The sequence below is a fragment of the Panthera tigris genome, chromosome D3, assembly GCF_018350195.1.
Source record: "Panthera tigris isolate Pti1 chromosome D3, P.tigris_Pti1_mat1.1, whole genome shotgun sequence".
NCBI classification, from domain to species: domain Eukaryota; kingdom Metazoa; phylum Chordata; class Mammalia; order Carnivora; family Felidae; genus Panthera; species Panthera tigris.
The window spans coordinates 21,704,024-21,729,444 of NC_056671.1; the positions used below are offsets into that span (position 1 = coordinate 21,704,024).

Here is a 25,421-nt window from a genome sequence, read left to right on the forward strand (position 1 = left end):
GAGTGTCCTTCTGTCAGATACTGACTGGTGCCTCTCCTTTCCACTGTTCCGAGTTTTAGTATGACTGTTTCCTCGTAATTCTGTGTAATATTTTATAGAACTGACATTATCAGGGGTTTATTGTTGTGTTTTCTTTCTAAGAGTTCCTTGGAAGTGGGTTGATATGGCACTTACTTCCCACAGTAGCAATCTCTGTGAAAGCTTATTTGGAAATTCTTTGAAATCAGGAGGGTCACAAGAAATTGGAAGAGCATTTGAGGGAATAGATACATTTTTTAATGTTTTTCTTTATTTTGAGAGAGAGAGAGGGAGAGCAAGCAGGGGATGGGCAGAGAGAAAGGGAGAGAGAGAATCCCAAGATTCAGTGCAGGGGACCCAAATTCATTCCCAAGAGAATTCTCTCTCTCCCTCTCTCTCTGCCCCTCCCCTGCTGGAGTGCACACTCGCTTCTCTCTCTCTCTCCCCCTTTTCTCTCTCAAAGTAAATAAATAAAGTTTAAAAGGAAAAAAAGAGGGGTGCCTGGGTGGCTCCGTTGGTTAAGTGTCCAACTTCAGCTCAGGTCATGATCTCACTGCTTGTGAGTTCGAGCCCTGCATCAGGCTCTGTGCTGACAGCTCAGAGTCTGGAGTCTGCTTCAGATTCTATCTCCATATCTCTGCCCCTCCCCTGCTTGTGCTCGCTCTCCCTCTCTCTCTCAAATATAAAATAAAACATTAAAAAAAATTTTTTTAAGAAAAAAGAAACTACCAGTCTGTTTTCCAGAGTGGTTATACCATTTGGGATTCCTACCAGCAATATATGAGTTCCAGATAAGCAGTTGGATCCTTTTTCAACTCCTTTATTAATTCATTTGTAATTTAGAAAATCACATGTTCAGTGGTCAGAAGAAGCTAAGGAAGTGACAAAAGTTTGTAGGGTTGTCTGCCACTGTCCTCCTACCTACCACTGTGAGCCTCCCCACAGGAGAGCTTCATTTTATAAGACATGACAATATTGCTAACCTTGGCACATTTTTCTGAGGACAAGATGTAGGATATGCCAAAATGAATGTCATATTTAGTGCCCCAGTCTCACCACTTGATTTTTTGATCCAGGAAAAAAGGCTTTGACAGAAATACTGTTAAATCCTTGTCAACCTCCAGCATGTCTGTCCCTAATTATGGTTATATGGAGATAACACCAAAAAAAGTCTAAGTTTTTTTATGTTACTTGTATTACGATCAGGGAGTAAGTGCTCTTTTAAAAACAGTTGTATTGAGGTATAATTTTTACATACTATAAAGTTCATTTGTTTGAAATAGACAATTCAGTGGTTTTCTTAAATATAGAGCACAGCCATCACCACAGTTCTTCATCATTCCCTAAAGAAACATGTTTGTACCCCTTAACATTCATTCTTTGTTCCCCATTCTTCCTTACCCCCAATCTCTTCCAGCTACTAATTTGCTCTTGTCTCTATAGATTTGCCTGTTCTGGATATTTTATATAAATGAGACCTTACAATGTGCAGTCTTTTGTGACTGCTTTCACTTGGCATAAAGATTTTTTTTTTTTAATTTTTTTTTAACATTTATTTATTTTTGAGAGGCAGAGACAGAGCACAAGCAGGGGAGGGGCAGAGAGAAAGGGATGCAGAATCAGAAGCAGTCTCCGGGCTCTGAGCTGTAGCACAGACCCTGACGTGAGGCTCAAACCCATGAACCCAGATTACGACCTGAGCCAAAGTCAGATGCTCAACCAACCAAGCCATCCAGCCACCCCTTGGCATAAAGATTTTTAAGGTTCATCCATGATCTAGCATTTTAAAGTACTTCATTAATTTTTATGGCTGAATAATATTTAATCATATCCATTTATCTGATGGATATTTGGGTTGTTTTCACTCTTTGGCTATTACGAATAATGCTGTTGTCAGCATTTATGTACAGGTTTTGTGTGAATATAAGGTTTCAGTTCTCTTGAGTAGATACCTAGGAGTAGAATTGGTGGGTTATTGGAAACTCTGTTCAGCATTTTGAAGAATTGCCAAACTATTTTCCAAAATGGTTGCACTGTTTTCCAATCCCACCAGCAACACATGAAGGTTCTAGTTTTTCTGCATCCTGTCCAACACTTGTTATTTTCTGATTTGTTTTAAATTATATCCATTTCAATGCATGTGGAGTGGTATTGTGGTTTTGATTTTCTTTTCTCTGATGACTAATGATGTTGAGCATTTTTCGATGTGCTCATTGACCATTTGTATATTTTTTGGGAAAATGTCTGAAGCCTTTGCTTTTTTTTTAACTTTTCAAAAATTAATAATTTATTTTTGGAGGAATTTTGGATTTACAGAGAATCTGAGCAGATAATACAGAGTTTCCATTAACCACACCCCCACCCCCAATATGCACAATTTCCTCTATTGTTAATGTATTAGTAAATACATTTGTTATTGTACAATGTTGATACATTATTATTAACTGAAGTTTAATCAAGTGTCCTTAGTTTTTACCTAATATCCTTTTCCTGTTCTAGAATCCCATCCAGGGTACCATATTGCATTCAGTCCTCAGGTCTCCTTTGGCTCTTCTTGACTGTGACAGTTTCTCACACTTTCCTTGTTTTGGGAAGACCTTAAGAGTTTTGAAGGTTACTGGTCAGGTATATTGTAGAATGGCTCACCATTGGGATTATCTTATGTTTTTATCATAAGAGTGAAGTTACAGGTTTGGGGGAGGAAAATTACACAGGTAAAGTGCCATTTTCATCACATCATATCAAGGGCACATACTATAAACATGAAGTAGTGTTTGTGAGTGTTCTCCACTGTCAGGTTACTTCCCTCACCCCATTTCCATACTGTTCTGTTTGTAAGGAAGTCACTATGCCTGTACCTAAGGAATGGGGAGTTACACTCCCTCTGCCCATTTTTATTATTGAGTTATGAGAATTCTTTATATATTCTAAATATAGATCCTTTATCAGATAGATGATTTACAGATATTTTCCCCCACTAGTGGGTTGCCTGCCTTTTCACTTCTTGGTTTTCCTTTGAAGCACAAAAGATTTTAGTTTTGATGAAGTTCAATTTATCAGTCTTCTTTTTATCACTTGTGTTTCAGCATCTTAGCTAAGAACTCTTTACCAATATCATTAAGAAATACTCTTGTGTTTACTTCTAAGAGTTTTATAGTTTCAGCTCTTACATTTACGTCTCTGATCTACATTGAGTTAATTTTTGTGTATAAGACAGGATCCAAATTTATTCATTTGCATGTGGGTATCCAGTTACCCCAGCACCATTCACCATTTGTTGAAAAGCTGCTTTGTCAAAAATCTGTTGACTATATGTGTTAGAGTTTATTTCTGGGCATTCAGTTCTAATTCTCTTGCTCTTTATGTCTGTCCTGTGCCAGGGCTGGACTGTTTCCATTACCGCAACTTTGTTTTTGAAATCAGGAAGCATGAGGGGCGCCTGGGTGGCTCAGTTGGTTAAGCGACCAACTGCAGCTCAGGTCATGATCTCGCAGTTTGTGAGTTCGAGTCCCGCTTTGGGCTCTGTGCTGACAGCTCAGAGTCTGGAGCCTGCTTCAGATTCTGTGTCTCCCTCTCTCCCTACCCCTCCCCTGCTCATGCTCTGTGTCTCTCCATCTCTCAATAATAAATAAACGTTAAAAAAATTTAGAAAAAAAAAAAAAGGAAGCATGAGTCTCCCATCTTTGTTCTTTTTCAAGATCATTTTGGCTATTATGTGTCCCTTGGCATTTAAAAAAAAAAAAATTTAATGTTTATTTTTGAGAGAGACAGAGAGACAGAGTGAGAGCAGGGGAGGGGCAGAGAGAGAGAGGGAGACACAATCTGAAGCAGGCTCCAGGCTCCGAGCTGTCAGCACAGAGCCCGACATGGTACTGGAACTCACAAACCGCAAGATAATGACTTGAGCCGAAGTCGGAGGCTTAACTGATTGAGCCATCCAAGTGCCCTTCCCTTGCATTTTTATTTGAGTTTCAGGATTAGTTTGTCAAATTCTGCAAACATAAACACTTTTTCAATGGTTATAAAACTACAAATCTAAGGACCTTCAGCTGAGGTAATGAAATGCCTGTGATTCTAAAATGGGCGCATACCTCACAGAATACATGTTTCACCCTCCAATATACATATGTACTTTTTTTTTTTTATGAGCCATATTTTCTTTATCCATTCATTCATCAGTGGATATTTAGGGTTGTTTCCATGTCTCACTCTGTAAATAATGCTGCAGTGAACATGGGGGTACACATATCTTTTTAGAATAGTGATTTCATTTCTTTTCAATATATACCCAGAAGTGAAGTTGCTGGATGGGAGTATACCTAATACTTTCAACAACTTTCCTAACTTCATTCAGACAACATCTATCATTGACCTGATATGTGCCTAGGTCAGTGTTGGGTATTAGGTCCTCAGTGATCATTAAACTCCTGCTTCTTTGGGAGCCTGGGTGGCTCAGTTAAGCATCTGACACTGGATTTTAGCTCAGGTCATGATCTCATGGTTGGTGAGATCAAGCCCCACGTCAGGCTCTGCACTGACAATGTGGAACCTGCTTGGGATTCTCTCTCCCTCTCTCTCTGCCCCTCTCCTACATTCTCTCTCTCTCTGTCAATAAATAAACGTGTAAAATAAAATGAAATGAAATTCTTTCAGATTTCAAAGTCAATGTGGTTAATTAAAAAGTAAAAGAGGGTACCTGAGTGTCTCAGTCGGTTAAGTGTCCAACTTCAGCTCAGGTCATGATCGTGCAGTTATGAGTTCAAGACCTGCATCAGGTTCTGTGGTGACAGCACAGAGCCTGCTTGGGATTCTCTTTCTCCCTTATCTCTGCCCCTGTCCCACTGTCTGTCTGTCTGTCTGTCTCTCTCTCTCTCACCCTCTCACCCTCTCACCCTCTCTCCCTCTCTCAAAATAAATAAACTTTAAAAAAAAGTCTCTACATAAAAAAAAAAAACAAAAAACCACAAGTAAAAGAGGGGTACATGGGTGGCTCAGTTGGTTGAGCATCCGACTTCAGCTCAGGTCATGATCTCACAGTTTGTGAGTTCAAGTCCCACATCCTCTACCTGGGACTGTCTACTCTCTCTGCCTGCTCCCCCAGTCAGTCAGTCAGTCAATCAGTCAAGTAAAGGAGTAAGCAGAGTATCATTTTGTTTTCAAGCAGTACACAACCCCTGTTCCCCAGCCAGCCTTCAGCATTATACCACCTGGGAAATGAGTGTTCCCCTACCTCCTCCCTAAGATTCTCAACTAAGTTGAGAACAGGTATTCTTCCAGCAGGTAAGGGCTCTGAGGGAGAATCTTGCCTTATGGGCTTTGCACAGTGAACAGTTTGGAGAGGGAGGAGTTTTACAGCTTTCCTGAGAAGTTATAATGAAGGATTCAACTAAGATGGTGCTGGAACAGAGTAGAAAAGCCCAGAATTTACACAAATGGTTTAATGAATGCCATAGTGTCTGGAGAAGAGATACACTAAACCATTTGGGGTAAATGCAGTTAGGAATTTCTAAATAGGGTAGAATTGTCTGCTATGATGTAGAAAGTAGGCTGGTTTCAAAAAGACAAATACCATGTAGGGCATTAGGATTTTGAGACTACCTTATGTTTTTGGAATCTGTACAAACTTGTGGAATCCAATATGCATTTATCCATCAAGTATTTGCTGACTCCAAACATTTTTAAACATTGTGTCCTATCCTAGCATAGTCATTAAGTTTATCATTTTAACTATTCTCAGGTCCAGTAAGATAAGAAAGAAAGCAGAGCAAAGGAAAAGCAGTTTTTCTTTAAATGGCAGGCACTGTACCAGGTGGTGGTTTACATGTGTTATTTAATTTAATCCTCAAAGTAGCACTGAGGTAAGTGTACTTCTCCTCTTTCTCAAAGGAGGAAACAGACTCAGTGAGGTAAGTAAGATCACAGAACCCACCTGCCTTCAGAGTTGCTGTTCTTTCTCTCAGAATTGCTGCTGTCAGTATCAGTTGAGAAATGGATAAGGAAGTTCTAGGAAGACACTAGTGATAGCATTTGTTGGTTTGACCTAACTGTATTCATTTATTAATTCCACAGATTTATTGAGTGCTATTATATACCAGGTATTATGCTGGGCAATAAGGAAAGGGAGAGACCAAGATAAACATGACCCTTACACTCATGGAGTTTATATTCTAGTGAGAATTAGTTCTTTAGGTTGAAGATTGATTTGCATTTAGCTTTATCTGTTTAGTGCAGGTATTTTGTTAACATATGTGTATGCATGCAAATATGTACATAATTTACATGTATATAACTTCGTGCTAGTTTTCTAAAAAGAGCAAGGAAGAAAATTTTTTTTGTAGTTTAACAAGTTCAGGGAACTTCATACTGCATCTTATACCTAGGATTTCAGAGAAATTCTGAACAATAAAACTTCTTTATGAATTGCATTTACATTCTTAGAAAGTTTTTTGTTTGTTTTTTAATGTTTCATAGTAGAAAGTTTTTAATTTATTGAGAAGTGGAAAGTATACTAAACCCACATGTATCTGTCACTCAGCTTCAATAATTACCAGCTCATGACCAGCCTTGTAGGGAAGCAGTTACTGTAAGTAATTTGGTTCAAAACTAATATTCAACTTATATGTTAATCTCTTTAACATAGGTTTTGTGTGTTAACTGTTCTTTTTCAAAGAGGTAATTTATTTATGATTAATTTAGTATTATTCAGGTAATAAGATGGTCATTGAATAATATAAGCTATTATTGTGGGTCTTCTTTATTAATGTTTTAGAATGGAAGCTTCTTAAGACTCTGGATTACATATAAGTTTCCTTATTATAGTTAATTATCTAGGTATGTAAGTACGTTTAAATTACTAATACCAAGAGAAGGGTGTTAGTTCAAAATTATCTATTTTCTGCCAAATACACTTGTGGCCCTCTGTCATATTTTGCATAAAAGAACAAAACCAATGGTACAGTGTACTAACTTTGTAATTTGCTTTTTGAGTTGGATCTTTTTTGTCACTGTTGGTTGCATGATTAAATTCATGAAAGTATAGCACACGGTTTTGTTTTTTTTATGATTGCATACTTATTTGGATTTATTTCTCTTGGGCAGAAGGAAATGTACAAATTACAACTGGAACTCTGCTTATATCTACTGAAGAAGTACAAGGTATGAAGGTCAATGGGACTAAGACGGATTATAATGAAGGACACAAGAATGGCAATGTGAGTAAAGGTCTCTCAGCTGGGTGCAGCGAATACCCAGAAGTAGACAAAACCATGACCAGTGGTGAGGTTTCAGAAACCAGCACATTAGTTTCCCTAGAGCCTTTAATCTTTGTGGACCCTGGATTAACAGAAGCATCTTCTAAAGAAAAAGAATGTGAAGAATTAAAAACTTGTCCTTCTTGGTTGTCATTATTACCAGGGAACAGTGCCATTTCCAAAGTGGACAGTGAGAAGGAAGAGTTGTCTAAGTTAAACCTTGTCTGTGAAGCAGATGACAATCACCAACAGATTCTCGGCCACCATAATGAAAACCACAGTTTTGCCCATGGCAGTCCCAGGGCCACAAGAAATGTAGTTTGTGTAGAACCCTTAGAAGAAAATTCTGACATTTCATATTTCTCATCAAGTTTGTCTGGTCCAGAATCCAGAACAACATCCTTAGAAACATGTGGTTTTGATGGCTTGCTGAAGGGATCTGCTAAGAAGACAGACAATTCCTGTTTTGATGGGGGTGATCAAAGCAAGAACTTGGCTACTAGAAGAGAAAATGAACAGTTTTTGAACCTTAGGAGTGAAAGAGGGGAACTCTTTCTTGTTAATGCCAGGCAACCAGAAGAGGATGCTAATGGTCATTGTCCTGGTGAAAAAGAGACTGTTACCTCCCCAAAAGTGAATATTCATGGTAACTGTTGCATTCAAGACAGTATCCATACAGACAGCCCTGTTTCTTTAGTGCCCAATTCTTTCACCGAAGCCACGGAAGTAACGTTAAAAAAAAATGACTTAAAAATCACTTTAGACACTCAAGGTAGCTTGACAAACCATGAGGACCATAGAGGAACTTCTACAGATATGAGCCATCCAGGCAGACACTCTGAAGAGAACAGTTTTTCCTCCTTAATGCAGATTGAAGAGCCAGAACAGACAACCACTATAGAGCCCAATATGGTAACTGAAAAGATTTACAGTAAAGACTCTAACTCCTTAGTTTGCACCCAGAAAAATCTGGAAGGCAACACCCCGTTAAATGAAGCATCATGTAATGAATTTCTGAATGAAAGAAAATCCCTTGTGAGTTTAATGCCAGAGGACCAGATAAGTCCTATGAATGAGGTGTCAAAACCCAAGAAAGATACTGCTCAGTTACCACTATCCCTAGAACTTGATTACAGACCTGAGTCAGAACAAGCTGTACAGACCTCACTGGACGATAGTTCACATTTAGATGAGCAGAGCACTGCCTGTGAGATGAATGAACTTCCTCGTACCAATGAACTGGTTATAAACAAAATAGAAAGTGAATGTGCTTTAAATCAAGTGCCGCTTAATTCTCAAGACCATGCAAAGTTGTCAGCTAACAAAGAGATGCCTTTAGCAACAAGCGAGGATTCCCAACAGAGCCATCACCCTCCATTAGAGGATGGAGCAGATGTCACTGCTGATACCCAGACCATTCCCATCAAAACAAAAATGAAAGACATCTCTCCATCAGGTGACAAAACCTGTGGTGCCTCTTCAAACAATCCCACCTTAAACATCAAACCAGGAAGCCTAGAAAGAAAAGACAAGATGGCTGATTCAGGAATAGTACATCTACATTCCAGCCTTCTCTCAAGAAAGAAAGAATCAGCAGTCTTGCCTCAAGAGGTCTCTGCTATGGAATGTCAAAGTGTTCAATCTCAGGATCTCTCTAGCTGTCATTGTGTAAATAAAAATGCACGAGAAAAGAGCATGTGTTCTGTTTGTGCTGAGTTTGAGTCCAGCAGAATCATCCTAGAAGTTGAAAACTCTTTAATAACCAAGTGTGAAGATGCATTTCAGCACAGCAGTGACCACTCCCAAAGAAGAGAAGTCTGCACGGAAAGTAGCACCCATAAAGTAGGTTACACATCAGAAGAAAGTGAACTTGCTAGGGGAGAAACTAAAGGCAGCCTCCCAGGAAATCAGATCAGAAACGATACACCAGTGGGCATGTTAAGTAGTGAAGCTTCAGACAAAACCATTCCCACCACCAGTCACACCCAGCCCCGTGAAGAAAGTCTGAAAGCAAAGGAATGGGATGTACCTAAAGAGACCGTGTTTTGCGAGTATAACATCTCTGACTGTTCCACACCAGAACTAAATTTATCTGCAAACATTCCAAGCCCTGAAAAATTTTTGGACCAGTCTCCTACTATTATGTTCTCCAGTTTCAAAACCATGAGCCAAGCAGTTGAAACTCTTGATCAAAAAGGAGATAAAGTTCTTGACTGCCAGAGTAACCAAAACAGACCAGATGAATGCAGAAGTGAAGATAAACCAGCTAAGCAGACACTACATGGTGATGAGAGGGAGACTGTTACAGAACCTAACAGAGAGGTAAGCAACAATCAAAAGGATCTGTTAGTTGGTTCAGGCAGTAACAACCCTTTGTCTGGTGGTAGTTCAAAGAAAGGCAATTTGAAAGGAGACGATGGACATATTTCTGGTTGTGAGGAGTCCACAGATGGCATGGTAGACACTGTCTACACAGACTGTGGTAATAAGTCTACAGAAAGCATGTTGGACTTACAGACATCTAGTACCCTTGATGGTGGTGCAGGACAAGATGGACTGACGTTACAGGATACCTCAGTGAGTACTCTGCCTCAGAGAGGAGAACTGAATGCTGCATTTATCAGAATGATTGACCAGGACTCAGATTTTCCAGATGCTACTTCCTCTAAAGTGGAGCCTCTGGAAATGAAAAAATCATGTGAAGAGAAAGTATGCAGATCATTAAAAGATTGTGAAGTGGAAGTGTGTCCAGACTCTTGTGCCAGTGAGATAGAGTCTGTTGCAGATCATGAATCAAATACAAAAATATTGGATGGTATAAATGTGTCCTTAGATAATACTTATCATGAAGAGCAAGTTAAAGAAGCATCCCTGAGAGAAACACAAGGAATGATTGAAGGATCAAGACTGGAAATAAATTCTGAGTTTGACAAGGAAAATACCTTTGGAATTTCCTCAGAAGAGTTACTGTCTTCTGGATGCCCGGATGAGAGCCCTGTTCCCATAGGGAGCCTGAAATCCATTGAGACAATGCCTTTGTATCTGTTTTCTCAAGAAAATTCAGAAAGTAATGTTAATAGTGGAGAAACTGAGCTGAAAAAACCTTTTAAACCAAAAGATGGTAAAATCCTTTGTGAAAACATAGAGCACCGCACAGTCCTGCTTGAGACAAAGGAAGGAGCGCCAGGGGATGGGAGTAATTCTAGTGAAGGACTCAGAATAGACAGCAGTATGCAAAATTTGCCTTTGACAATGGAAACAGAAACTAAGTTGAAAGGAGAAGAAACTGAAGCACATCAGAGGGGACCCCTGGGTTACTTAACTGTCAGTGAAGAGTCTGAGAAGATGATCACCAGAGAAGCTGGTAATAATAAAGGGAGAGAGATTTCTCAGACCCACTCTAAATCCCAGAGGATGCTTGGTGATACTGAAGAGCTACAAAGCCAGAGGGCTTTGGACTACATGTTGCAGAATGAAGAGGAATATCTACATCAAAAGGACGCACACAGGATATTGGAACAATGTGCATCATCTAATGTGTTGTCAGATGAAGTGCAAGATAAGAACCAAACTAAGGATTGCAAAGGTGAGTCCACCATGATGAAGGAAATCACTCTAGCAAAGCTAGCCAAGGGCAGCACTGCTGCACAGTTTCAGAAGCTGGAAAATCCAAAGGAGGAAAGCTTGTGCCATCCATTAAAAACAGACATGGTGTCATACACAGATCCTTGCCTTCGTGGTGCCCCTCAGAAAGCACAAAACCCCAACTCTGCTGGATGTGATGAAATACACGGTGCCTTTGGGAACACTTCATATCAGAAAAGAGTGCTTCCCTTAAAGAAGCAGCCCCATCGAACATGTAAGAAAGTTTCCTATCAGGAGCAAGTCAACATTGGGAAAAAAATAAGTAAAATCAGAAGTTCTGCCTTTTTAAAGAGTTCCTCTGAAACCATTCCCACAAAAGCACACAGATTTCTCAGTTCATGTGCTATGTCTGCACCCGCACAATTGGAACCTGAAACAGTACCAACCAGGAGCTTAATGAGCCACATACCAAAGCAGAAGGTGACTCCGTGCCATTCCTTGAGGAGCCTGAATGTTAGGAAGCCTACCAAAGAATCAGCCTTACTAAACAAGCTGTCCATTCTTGCCTCCAGACTGGTCCCCGCCACAAAGACCCAGAAACTAAGATATCGGCGATGTTCCTCTGAACTTCTTCCAGTGGCTAAAAGCTACAAGCGGCTCAGATACAAAAGGTTTCTGGATGGATTTTCATACAATACAATGCAGCTGAATCCATATTTGGCATCTAGTGGATGGGATAAGAGACCTAACAGTAAGCCCTTGACACTTTATTCGCTCGAAGCCATCAAAATGAGCTTCATAGATTTGAGCAACAAGGTGCCATCACTGCTATTTGGTTCCGAAATTTTCCCGATGTCTTTTCACATGAAATCGGGCTCTGAGTGCATGACTGAGTCCCCAAGGACTTTTCCTGAGCACTGTGCTCCAGCCAGGCTCGCCTTAGGAGAGGCCCCTAGGTGCCTGTCTCAACCTCCCAAATGGACCTTTTCTTTCTTCTTATCCCACAGTTGCCCTGGGATGGCCACATTCAGGGAAGACACTGGCCCCCATGGTCAGGCATATGCCCAGGCTCCTTCACAGCCTCCAGGTCCTCTCCAAGACTATGGAGGCACCGCCATAGTCCAGACCAGAGCAGGCTGCTCTGTCCTTGGCCTTCACACACTTCTAGCACTTTGTTCTCCTGGATGTTACCGAATCTGGACAAAAAAACGGAGCTTCTCCAGTCACATGCCTACAATGCAGAGGCTCTTCATGACCCAGTTTACACAAGGCTTAAAGGGGTTAAGATCTCCAGCCTCCATAGCAGACAAGGTCTTCTGTTCTCTGCCCTACTCGGTGGGCCGAGTGCTATCCATTTGGAGCCAGCGTGGGCCTTCTACCTGCCCCTTTGAAATCTCTACTTTTCATTCCACTCACAGCAAGAGGCAGACAACTCTGAGCACCACAAACAGGTAAAATCCATCTCCTGTTCTTTGCAAATGTCCCATGTTTGCTTTCCAACCTCTGAGGAAAGTTGAGGGCTGGAACTGCAAGGCTATTTAGAGTCTTCGTGCCTATATTTTCTGTTTTCTGTGCCAAATCTATGCTGAGAAAATGTAGCCATAGTTCTTAAGCATAGACCCCTCTAGTTTTCCTGCAGGATCTACCCCTGTATTTTTACCATTCTTTGTTCTGTCCAATTCATTCTGCAAACTATCAAATCTTTTGACTCTCTGCTTTTCTATCCTTGCCCCCACCTTGCAAAAAACAAATACCATTACAAGTTAGAAGACTTGCAAGTAGTGACAAATAATGGCTTATGATACCTTGTTCATAAAATATACAGTCAGCACCTAATTGAGTATTTTGTGTATAACTAGGGCACAGAATAAGTACTTTTTAAGTAACTAAAGTAATTATGTAGGTATCACCAAATCTAGTTCCTGAACCTCTGGATTTCTCTTTAGAGCAGAAAGGCTTCAAAGATTGGCATTTTCATACTATAGTTGTACAATTTGTAGAATTTTAAGTGAACGGGAAAAGAGTGGTTTGACCCCTTAGAATAGTTGAAAATGATTTCGATATCATTTTACCTTCATATTAGAAATAATAGGAAAAAAATTATTGAATTATATCCCTAAAAATCTGCTTTAGACATGATAGATAAATCTTCCTCTTTGTAATCCCTCGAATAAACAGAAACTTAATTTTTTTTTTTTTAAATTGGCCCTTATCATTGCTATAGTTTAAAAATTCAACACCCACCAAGCCTCAAAATTCCAAACAGCCTGGTAGAGGCCTTGTTCTTTGTATATCTGTGCAATCTCTTATGTAGAGTCATTCTCTGTCACTATAAAGCTGTCTGGCACATATTGGAAAGTTCCTTGAGCATCTTAGCAGAAACCTAAGTAAATAAAAACGTTTCAGAAAAACACCCCAGAACCTCAACATGGCTGATTGAAATTGAAAGACTAATGCTACCATAACTACTTATCTTATAGTTAATAGAAAAATGTTCTTATAATGCAGCCACAAAAAAAAATACATTAGAATGAATCAAATTGTTTTAAATGATGGTATACTGCTTTTATTTTGTCTAGTTTGTCAGTATGCCTCTATACTCTCATAAGCACTCTCTGGTCAGTGTGTGACATGCAGCTTTAAATCATGTTACCTTCTTTAAACTATGTTCATGCCAGGGGCACCTGGGTGGCTCAGTAGGTTGAGCATCCTACTTCGGCTCAGGTCATGATCTCACAGCTTGTGAGTTCAAGCCCCATGTCGGGCTCTGTGCTGACAGCTCAGAGCCTGGAGGCTGCTTCAGATTCTGTGTCTCCCTCTCTCTCTGCCCCTGACCCATTTGCAGTCTGTCTCTGTCTCTCTCAAAAATAAACAAACATTTAAAAAAATTTTTTTAACTATGTTCATGCCTGAGGTTAGAGTACAGACTAGTTCTTCATTTCACCCTGTGAAAATGTGTGGCCCTTTGGCTCTTTCTTCCTCGAGAACTCTTTCCCTCCTGACTTTTGTGTATTCCAGTGTGGAATATATTCTCTCCCCCTTCCTATCTCTAGTATTTTTATTTATTTATTTTTATTTATTTTATTTTAATTTTTATTTTAATGGAAGCGTTTGTAGGGACTTTTCCTTCTTGTTGGCTCTAGAAGTTCCTTAACATTATATACCTTGGCTTTGAGTTTAGAACTTTGCTTTTATTTTATTTTTTTGATTTTTTTAACGTTTACTTATTTTTGAGACAGAGAGAGACAGAGCATGAACGGGGGAGGGGCAGAGAGAGAGGAAGACACAGAATCGGAAGCAGGCTCCAGGCTCTGAGCCATCAGCCCAGAGCCTGACGCGGGGCTCGAACTCACGGACCGCGAGATCGTGACCTGAGCTGAAGTCGGACGCTTAACCGACTGAGCCACCCAGGCGCCCCGTGAACTTTGCTGCTTTTAAACACATTTAGAAATGTTACACATGATACAGGCACCTGCGTGTCTCAGTCAGTTAAGCACCCAACTCTTGACTTCAGCTCAGATCATGATCTCATGGTTCATGAGTTCAAGCTCCACATCGGGCTCTGTGCTAATTTATGTTTCCATAGATTTGGGGGGGGGGGGGGGTTGGGGAAAAAGTGAACGAGAGAAAGAATCCTAGGAGGGGCAGAGGGAAGAACGGAGGGGGAGAAAGAGAGAGGAATGGAGCTCACCCAAAGCGGGCTCTTATTTTACGTGAAGCAGGGCTCGTGCTCACCAAATTGGGGCCCGGATTCACCCAAAGCAGGGCTCAAGCTTACCCGATGTGGGACTCGAACTCACGAACCATGAAATCATGACCTGAGCCGAAATCAGATGCTTAACGGCTGAGCCACCCAGGTGCCCTCCATAGAATTTTTTTTAAGGTTTTATATATTTAAATATATTTATATATATATTATATATATTTTAAGGTTTAAATTATATATATTTTATATTATTAATATTTAATTATTTATATTAATTATTGATATTAATATTTAATTATTAATATTTTATATTATATATATTTTAAGGTTTAAATTATATATATTTTAAGGTTTTATATATTTAAGTAACCTATACCCAACATGGGGCTCCAACTCAAGGACCCTAAGATCAAGAGTCGCATGCTCTACCAACAAAGGCAGCCAAGCGCCCCCCCAATAGAATTTTCTTATTTGGACCTTCAGCACTCTATAATATAGGTTGAACTGGCCTCCTTTTTGCTGCTTTTATAGATGAGGAGCCTAAGACACGTGGCTTTTTCTAAACCGGATCACTCAACTGGTTAGTATTTCAGCTGAGCTTGATCTAGACCCAGGGTCTCCTGATTGCTGATTTGGTCAGCTGCTTTTTCTTTTTTTTTTTTTTTTTTTTAAATTTTTTTTTTCAACGTTTTTTATTTATTTTTGGGACAGAGAGAGACAGAGCATGAACGGGGGAGGGGCGGAGAGAGAGGGAGACACAGAATCGGAAACAGGCTCCAGGCTCCGAGCCATCAGCCCAGAGCCTGACGCGGGGCTCGAACTCACAGACCGCGAGATCGTGACCTGGCTGAAGTCGGACGCTTAACCGACTGCGCCACCCAGGCGCCCCGGTCAGCTGCTTTTTCAGTGTACCATCCCGCCTCTTTCCTTTTATCAGTAGCCCTCAAGGAATCCTGAGTTGGTGCTAAACATCCTAAAAATCTGAATTATTTGTGTTTCCTAGACCTTGAACAAATCTACTTCTAAGAGGAGATGGATTGTATTATGGTCATCATACCAATGCCTCACTGATTAAACCTATACTGAGTTCCAAATTCAATAGAAACTGATGCAGGTTTTACTTTGAGAGGCACAAAAAGCTCTCCAACATCACATATTGATGTAGCTATAAGTGATGAATACCATTGCTTCAATAATAAAAATAAAAGCTTGATTACAAAGGAGCTAACCCTGTTAACAGTTTTCTTCTACATAACCATGTTTTACGTGAACTTGGCTTTAAAGAAAAGAGTTTTGGGGCTCCTGGGTGGCTCAGTCGGCTAAGCGTCTGACTCTTGATTTCAGTTCAGATCATAATCTCACTGTTCATGAGTTTGAGTCCCACATCAGCCTCTGCCCTGACAGCACAGATCCTGTTTGGGATTGACTCCCTCTCTCTCTGCTCCTCCCCTACCCCCGCTTACTCCCGTGCTCTCAAAATAAACTTTAAAAAAAAAGTTTCTTCTGTAAGGATATAGAAGTTAGACTTTATGTTAATGGTATTAACATAGAGATGAATAATACAAATTTTTTTAGCTGTAAATTATTTTTTTAAATCTCTAATTTATGTATTCAACAACTTCATTAGAAGATATAAGACTCCAAGTCATTCTTATGCCCTCCTGTTACTGTCCTTTCTTTATTTCTCTCTCTACCTTCTTTTTAAGTTAGAAAATAATTAAGGTAAGTTAGAAAATAATCTTCCTGTCAGCCTGCCTCCATTCCAGTGATGGGCACGTAAATGTAATTCTCATCACTGGGATGGGGGTGGGGGGTGGGCTTCTTTCTGAGTGAATGACATTTCTTATCTTCCTAGGGCCTAATCAAGCATCATGTGCCGTCAATGGCATCAAAACCTTTTGAGTACCCCCAATGGCATCAAAACTTTCCTGTTGTTCTACTGCCCTAACTGCTTCTGTACTTTTGCTTCACTTCAGCCACACCATGTTACCGTATGTGCCTCTTCCAGGCATGGAAGCTACTTATAACACCAATGGCAGTCAGATGAGGTAAGCCTGCAGCAGTGCCTGGAACATAAGGGCTTGCAGTGTGTGTGTGTGTGTGTGTGAGAGAGAGAGAGAGGAAAGTGAATGTGCAAGCGAGCACAGCACCTGAGAGAGCACACTAGCTGATGGCATGGGTCTGGTGTAGCATGATTCTGATGTCTTGTTCTCCTAAACCTGGTCCAAGATTCAGGCATGTTTTATAAGTATTAACTAAGAATATGTAATCAATACTAGCTATTGAAAAAAAAAAAAAAGAAAAAAACTAGTCAGCTCATTGTACTACAAGTTCCCTCTCAAGCTATTTCTTAATCATGCAACCGACTTCATTGTCTGGATGGGATTGATCTCATCTGAGCACAGTTCATTGTTCAGTTCACTAAATGTCTTTTTCTTCCAAAAAGTCTGTCCTTTTATATTTTTCCTTATAAAACTGCTCCATACCAATGAAATTGATTGCATTCTTGGAAGTTTTTACATATGTAGACACAGGAGGTGTCCAGAAGGAACTAGAAAACAGGTTGACTGGAAATGTCATTGCTGAAAAAGGGAAGATCTTCAACCTTAGTCTGATGTTAAGAAGTTGAATGTGCCAAGATAGAAAGTGAAACCCATCTCATATTTTCTTCTCTGTTTTTCTGTCCATGGTGCTAGACTAGAGCCTCCGTTCCCTGCCTTGGTACCAAAGTCTTGCTTAGTAACAGACTCAGCTGTCACCAAGCTCCTGCTTTCAGCCTCCGAGTTCCCGGTTCCTGGATTTGATGAGCTAGATGATGTGGCAGCAGCATGCCCCCATCCACAGAGCAGTCCTCCAGAACAGAAGGAGGTAAATGTAAAGTGCTGATGGAGTTGTGAGTGCTACTGGGCATGTCCACTGAGGACTACAGATCACATGATTGGTACACAGGCCTCTGAGTGTCTTTCCTTATCACCGTTAGCTTCAGCTGAGTGCTGAAGATTACCAAGGCAGGAGTTTTTCTCCTTAGCCACCAAAGCTACACTGGGTCTCTTAATCTGCATTGTTTTCCAGATCCTTTTTTCTTGATGATAACATTTAACAGGGTTTAGAGTGTGAGTTGGACCAACGAGGTGCTTCATGCATTCAAAGATGAGTGAACAATGATGTTCTTCAATTTTGCAAACTGTCTCTGTCTCCAGCAGTTGATAGACTTTCATATTGCTAATCTCAATATCTGAGCTGAATGGGTGATTCTCTTCCAATAGTATAAGGGAGCAGTTGTTGAAAACACTGTTAGCGGGAGTAAGGGGAGCTTTGTCATCAACTACTTACTAGAGCCATCTATAAACTGAGGAAGTAAAATCTTGAGTGTCAAAAGAGACTTCATGTATTTTAAATGTCTTATAACTTGACCGTCTTTCTTCTTAACCCTTAAAAATAGGCCGAGCCAGAGAAGAGGCCAAAGAAAGTCTCACAGATTCGTATCCGGAAAACCATTCCTAAACCAGACCCTAATCTTACCCCCATGGGCCTTCCTCGACCCAAAAGGTGAGTTCCTTCTCTAATACACATAGGTTCACATTTTTGGAAAATTGTTTGGCACAATATAATGAGCTTTTAAATAATTATATACTCTGAGCTATTTATTATACTTCTAGGAAGTTATCCAAAAGAATTAATTGGTAATGTGGCCAGAGGTTTATGTGCCAGGGATTTTGTAATGCATTCTTAATCATTTTTATCAAGCTCACTATGCTAGATATTATGCTGTCCCTTCGCATACATAGTCTGGTCATCCCCCAGTGGTGTTGGGAGGTAAGCACTATTGTCACCCCCAAGTTTTGATGAGGGTGCTGAGGCTGAGTGGTTATGACACCTGTGTTAGGCCATGTATCAGTCATGGCACAGGTGGTTTCCGTCTCACACAGGTTTTACCTGACCCCACAGCCCAAGCTCACAGCATTCTATATGCAAAGTTGAGGAGGGACCTAAAGGTCATGAGGGAAAGAAGTTAAATTAATTTCTTTCTTTCTTTCTTTCTTTCTTTCTTTCTTTCTTTCTTTCTTTCTTTCTTTCTTTCTTTCTTTCTTTCTTTCAGAAAATGCCAAATCCATGCTATGGTCTATATCATGACCTTTAAAAACTTGGCTTCTAAAGATTTTTTTTTAAATTTATTTATTATTTTTTTTTTTTTTAACGTTTATTTTTGAGACAGAGAGAGACAGAGCATGAATGGGGGAGGGTCAGAGAGAGGGAGACACAGAATCCGAAACAGGCTCCAGGCTCCGAGCTGTCAGCACAGAGCCCGATGCGGGGCTTGAACTCACAGACCGTGAGATCATGACCTGAGCCAAAGTCGGCCGCTCAACCGACTGAGCCACCCAGGCGCCCCTTTAATTTTTTTAGTATTTGTTTATTTTTGACAGAGAGAGACAGAGCATGAGTGGGGGAGGGGCAGAGAGAGAGGGAGACACAGAATCCGAAGCAGGCTCCGGGCTCCAAGCTGTCAGCACAGAGTCCGACGCGGGGCTCTAACTCACAGACCGCGAGATCATGACCTGAGCCGAAGTCAGACGCTCAACTGACTGAGCCACCCAGGCGCCCCAAGATTTATTTTTTATGACAGAGATAATTTGCTAATCCTATAAAGAGAAGTGGAAAGAAAAAATTACCAAATTAGTATTTGTTGTAATATGTACTATACAGACACACTGTGAAATTATAAGTATTTTAAAAAGATCTCCAGAGTTATATTCTCTTGTGGTGGTTTTCACTCCATTTCTCATTGGCAAATGGAAGCCTAACACTGGTTCCTTAGTAACCCCAGGGTAAATTAATGAAATTTCCTGAGTGTCAAGAACACATCTGTAAAATGTGGGTAAGAATTCCCAACACTTAAGATTACTATGCAGTCCAATTGAGTAAAAAATGTGGGGGCACCTGACTGGCTCAGTTGGTAGAGCCTACAACTCTTCAAGGGTTCAAGTTGAAGCCTCCCCATTGGGCATGGAGCCTACTTTCAAAAGAAAAAGGGAAAAAAATGTGTACTGGTACCTATTGTATTGCTTCACACGACACAAATGCAATAGTTACTGTTACTATGATCATAATTGACGTTCCACATTTCCCAAGTGGTCTTGTCTTAATATATTTTTATCTCACACTGCTTTTATTGATCATCCTATCAAGTCTTTATAAGAGAAATGTTTAAAATATTTCAGATATCCTAGGTTGAATAGTACTTACTACTAGTGAATGAAATAGGATTCAGAATCAGATGTATTCTATCTTGCATGTATATGTAGATAGAAGTTCTAAAAAATCTTTTATGTATATATAAGTAAGTAGTTGGGAGTGGAGAAAGTTTTAATATAGTAATGACATTCAGTCCTTTGAACTTCTTTCAAGTAAGTGCCAAAAAATCACCCAGTGATCTATCATCAAATTATATTTAATGATTTATCACCTATTTTTTTGAAAGCAAAGGATTGAAAAGTGCTGACTTACATAGGTTCTGTTACCAGGCATTGAAGGAGCAAGTATCTCATTGTATGGGCAGTACACCAAAAAGATCTGACCAGTAAGTGTCAAATGCCTAATAATTTGTATGTTGGTCTTTCACTTGAGATAACTTTAATCTAATACAGTGAAAGGGGTTGAAAAAATAAGATTTTTAATAAACCTTTGCCTAAGATATCTTTTGATGAGCTATTCAGATACTCTTTTGTCAAAAAATCTTCAAGTTATAGATTTAATGCATTATATTTATCAAAAAACCTTGACATGTAACTTTTTTTCTTTTTCTTTCTTTCTTTTTTTAATATACTTGACACAATGGGAGCGCCTGGGTGGCTCTGTTGGTTAAGCATCTGATTCATGATTTCAGCTCAGGTCATGGTCTCGTGGTTCATGAGTTTGAGCCCTGAGTCAGGCTTCGCACTAGCAGCGTGGAGCCTGTTTGGGATTCTCTCTCCTCTCTCTGCTCCTGCCCCACTCACACTCTTTCTCTCAAAATAAAAACTTTGGGGCGCCTGGGTGGCTCAGTCGGTTAAGCAGCCAACTTCAGCTCAGGTCATGATCTCCCGGTCCGTGAGTTCGAGCCCCACGTCGGGCTCTGTGCTGACAGCTCAGAGCCTGGAGCCTGTTTCAGATTCTGTGTCTCCCTCTCTCTCTCTGACCCTCCCCCGTTCATGCTCTGTCTCAAAAATAAATAAACGTTAAAAATAAATAAATAAATAAATAAATAAATACTTTTAAAATAGATATACTTGACACAATGTTACATTAGTTTCAGGTGTACAACATAGTGATTCAGTAGGTCTATACAATATATGGTGCTACCCACAAGTGTAGCTACCATCTGTCACAGTACAGTACTGTTACACTTGATCTTAGCCAAAAGGCCAAGAAGCGATAGTACAGTACTATTATAATGCCATTGACTGTATTCCCTGCGCTGTACCTTTTATCCTTGTGACTTATTCATTCCATAACTGGAAGCCTGTATCTCCCACTCCCCTTCACCCATTTTCTACATCCCCCTACCCCTTGACATATTAACTTAATTGGCAAAAGCAATTTTTGTTACTCAAGCCCATCTGCCAAATTATTCTTCCTAACTTTTGTTTTCCAACTCAGGTAAATGTGTTGATCTGTACCTTTAAGAAAACCATACAAACCATTGAGAAATAAACTATGAAACACATCTTACTCCTTATTATATGGAACACATCCTTATAACTTATTGTAAGGTAGATTTGTGAAAGCCATAAGCCAAAATTAAAATCATATGCAACAAATATAATTAATTTATTCATTTTAATAATTCATTATTAAAACAACATGATAATGCTATTTCTCATCCTGAATTTGTAACAAACTAATGTGTAGCTAGAATAATAAATTACAAAGTGAGGAGTATGGTAGAAAGCATGATATTGCTTCGGTAAATGTGTATGCATGCATGAAACAAACTCTGTTATTGGACTTCTGGAATAATTAAGAGTCATAAAAAATCAGAAATAAAGCTATTAATTTATGTAAATCTTAGGATTGCTTCAGTATTTAATGTAGGAGAATAGTGTATTATGAAACCAACTGACATGGCAGTATCATAATTTTTGCTGTTGTTAACAGTAGAAGTTATAACATTTTATAAGATGAAATAATGTAAGGATTAAATAATTGGATTAAATATTTCTTTATATAATTTGTTAAAAGTTTATCCCTTAACTGAATGAAATTACTTAAAATTTTTCGTCTGTGGGTTTTACACACTTCATCTTCAAATGTTTGATAGTCCTAGTAAACATTTCAGTTATATGTGTGTTGTTTTTTAAATTTTTTCAAGTGGGGGAGGGGCAGAGAGAGAGGGAGACACAGAATCCAAAGCAGACTTCAGGCTCTGAGCTGTCAGCACAGAGCCCAACATGGGGCGAAGTCATGACCTGAGCCTAAGTCGACGCTTAACCAGCTGAGCCACCCAGGCACCCCTCAATTATATGTTTTAAAAAGGAAGGAAAGGATTGGCTGTTGATTGGAACTTTTCTTTCTAAGTGGTAACAGACTGTCAATGAGAATTGAGAATAGTTTGGAAAAAACATAGGGTACAATTAAATACATGAGCCAGCTGTATTGATATTTGAAGCTCTCTTTCATAAGTAGGGCCAGGAGGCATTGTTTGATGATAATTGGGAGATAAATGAGGCAAAGTCACTCTGACAAACCCATTCCACAACATATTTGAAATCTGAATATTCTGGCACCACCCAAAGTATCCTATTTCTGAGGCCACTCCTCTCTTGTATGTGATGGGAACTATACCTAATGGGGAAAGACAAGTCCAATACAGGTTTACAGTAATTTCATTACTTACTAAGCGAGCTTAGCAAGATTAGTTATTTGTTTCATATACCAAAGCAGAGTTCAGGGTGTATAGGTGCTGTTCTGAAAGAATTTGTGCAAGGGGCACCTGGGTGGTTCAGTTGATTAGGCATCCGACTCTTGGTCTCAGTTCAGGTCTTAATCTCAGGGTCGTGAGTTCAAGCCCTGCTTTGGGCTCCGTGCTGGGTGTGAAGCCTACTTTTAAAATAACACAACATCTCCGGGCGCCTGGGTGGCTCAGTCAGTTAAGCATCCGACTTCAGCTCAGGTCATAATCTCGCGGTCCGTGAGTTCGAGCCCCGTGTCGGGCTCTGGGCTGATGGCTCAGAGCCTGGAGCCTGCTTCCGATTCTGTGTCTCCCTCTCTCTCTGCCCCTCCCCTGTTCATGCTCTGTCTCTCTCTGTCTCAAAAATAAATAAACGTTAAAAAAAAAAAAAAATAACACAACATCTCTCCCAAGAATTTGTGGAAATGGAGAAATCTGCATGAGTGTTCAAACATATGACTTCTAGGAAATTAAAGATTGGAAGATTAATTCCCCTAAAAGTGGGATTTCATGTACTCTGGCATGTCTTGGTACCCTAGTGTGAATACCACTGGTCTAGGGTATTTAGTAGCAACCTTATTTAGCTCTGGGGAGTTCATGTGTCAGTCAGGGTCCAATCAGGAGACAAACTACACGGTATTTTATTTTATTTGTCAATTTTATCTTAGCTTGAGCAAGGGAGAGGGGCAGAGGGAGAAAGAGAGAGAATCTTAAGCAGGCTCCACACTCAGCACAGAGCCTGACATAGGATTCAGTCCCACAACCCTGGGATCATGACCTGAGCCGAAATGAAGAGTTGGACGCTCAACCAATTGAGCCACCCAAGTCCCCCTGCAAACTACATAGTATTTTAAATAGGGGAACTTTTTTTTTTTAATAATTTTTTAAAACTTTTTTTTAAATGTTTCTTTATTCTCAGAGAGAGAGAACAAGCAGGGGAAAAGCAGAGAGAGGGGAGACAGAGGATCCCAAGTGAGCTCTGTGCTGACACAGAGAACCCAGTGTGGGTCTCAAACTCACGAACTGTGAGATCATGACCTGAGCTGGTTAGACACTTAACCAATTGAGCCACTCAGGCGCCCCTTAATAATTTTTTTTAAGTTTATTTATTTATTTTGAGGGGAGGGAAGGGCAGAGAGAGAAGGAGAGAGAGAGAATCCCAAGTACACTCTGCATTGCCAGCGTGGAGCCTGATGCGGAGCTCAAACCCACAAACCATGAGATCATGACCTAAGCTGAAACCAAGAGTCAGACACTTAACCAACTGAGCCAACCAGGATCCCCAAATAAGGGAACTTTAATATAAAATAGAGTAACCGTAAAGATGTACAGAGTATTCTGAAGGGCACCCTAAGACTGAGGGAAAGTACTCAAGGTAGGACAAACTTGGAAGGGGGGCCACCTCCTCTATGTTGGCATTTTGACTTTGTTCGTGAGGGTATGGGTGCAGCCCATTGGATGGCTGGGTTGCTAAGGCCAGATCTAGGCAAGCAGGAAATAGCAAACAACTTCTAGGGTGCAGATGAGCTGAGGCAGGCAGGCATGCAAAGGGACTAGGGGTGTCTCTCTGGATGTAATGCCTGGAGCATGTGGTGTTTCCTTCAGGAGGGCCACAGGAAACAGCCCTCAGGAAGTTGGGGTATAAGCTTATGGCCTGGAGTGCCCCACATGTGTCAGGAAGCATGTGGCATGATCACCAGGCTAGGGTTGCCAGAGCACTGAGGGACTACGTACTCTGGCCACACAGCTAGGGCAGAGCCCCCTCCAAATGACCCCCTCCTGACACGCCAACAAACATACACCAGTGATGGGGGGGAAAAGTTCACCAGAACCAGGAAGAGAAGCTCCTTTCCTCTTAGCAGTGTTCCCCCAATGCCTTCTTTTTGCCGGAGCTTTTAGCATCATACTTACTCTAAAGAAGAAATGCTTCAAGAGTCCAGGATTCCATTTTCACAGAGCAGGTTCTGGAGGGTACATTTTGAGCTAAGAAGTTATAATATAACTGGCGCATGCCAGTAAACAAAACTTTGAATATATTCACTCGACCAAGAGCTGAAGAGATTTGAATAAATGGAAAGGTTTATGTTTCACACAGTCAGAGTTAACATGGAAAAATAAAGAAGCAAAAATAGCCAGGAAAATTCAGAAAAGGAGTGAAATGAGAGAGGTGTTAATCCTAAGAGACGTTAAAACATATTGTAAACTCGGATGCCTGCGTGGCTCAGTTGGTTAAGCTTCTGACTCCAGCTCAGGTCATAGTCACATGGTTCGTGGGTTCGGATCCCACATTGAGCCCTGCACTGACAGCTCAGAGCCTGGAGCCTGCTTAAGACTCTGTGTCTGTTTGTCTCTCTCTCTCAAAAATAAATAAACATTTAAAAAATATATACATATATATATTATAACTAAGTAAATAGAAGTGTGATGCCACAGCAGAAACATACAAATTGGTAAAACAAAATAGAAAGTCCAGAAGTAGACATGACTACATAGAGAAATATAGAATGTGACAAAGGTATCCCCTCAAATTAGTGGTAAAAAGATGGACTGACTGTTCAGTAAAGTGCTATTGGGGCAACTGGGTAGCCATTTTAAGAGTAATAAAGTTGGATCTGTACCTTAGACCTTTCACCAGAAAAAATCCCAAATGAATCAAATTTAAGTAGAAACAAATCAGACTGTAAGAATACTTAACGAAACCATAGGAATTTTGTTTTTTTATGTAAACTCCAACTTCAACGTGGGGCTCGAACTCAGCCCTGAGATCAAGAGTTGCATGCTCCACTGACTAAGCTAGCCAGCCGCCCCTGCCCACAGGAAATTTCATTGTTTTTTGTTTTTGTTTTTGTTTTTTTAATGCTTATTTATTTATTCTGAGAGAGTGAGAATGCACAGAGGATGAGGAGCAGAGAGAGAGGGAGAGAAAGTCCCA

At 40.2% G+C, this 25,421-nt stretch overlaps 1 protein-coding gene across 14 annotated transcripts in view; it reads left to right on the forward strand.

Moving 5' to 3' along the window:
* PRR14L (proline rich 14 like) overlaps nucleotides 1–25,421 on the forward strand; it is a 59,043-nt gene that overhangs the window by 24,371 nt on the left and 9,251 nt on the right. For 12 of the 14 annotated variants that reach the window (XR_006210227.1, XM_042963227.1, XM_042963218.1 and 9 more), the window contains 4 exons: nucleotides 7,117–12,304; nucleotides 16,536–16,607; nucleotides 17,256–17,427; nucleotides 18,002–18,108. Coding sequence is in view for 12 of the 14 variants with exons in the window: in XM_042963227.1 (XP_042819161.1) it covers nucleotides 7,117–12,304; nucleotides 16,536–16,607; nucleotides 17,256–17,427; nucleotides 18,002–18,108 (5,539 nt within the window). In the remaining 2 variants the exon portion in view is untranslated. The remainder of the gene's footprint in view (nucleotides 1–7,116; nucleotides 12,305–16,535; nucleotides 16,608–17,255; nucleotides 17,428–18,001; nucleotides 18,109–25,421) is intronic. The other 2 variants (XM_042963225.1, XR_006210228.1) reach the window with 2 other exon arrangements.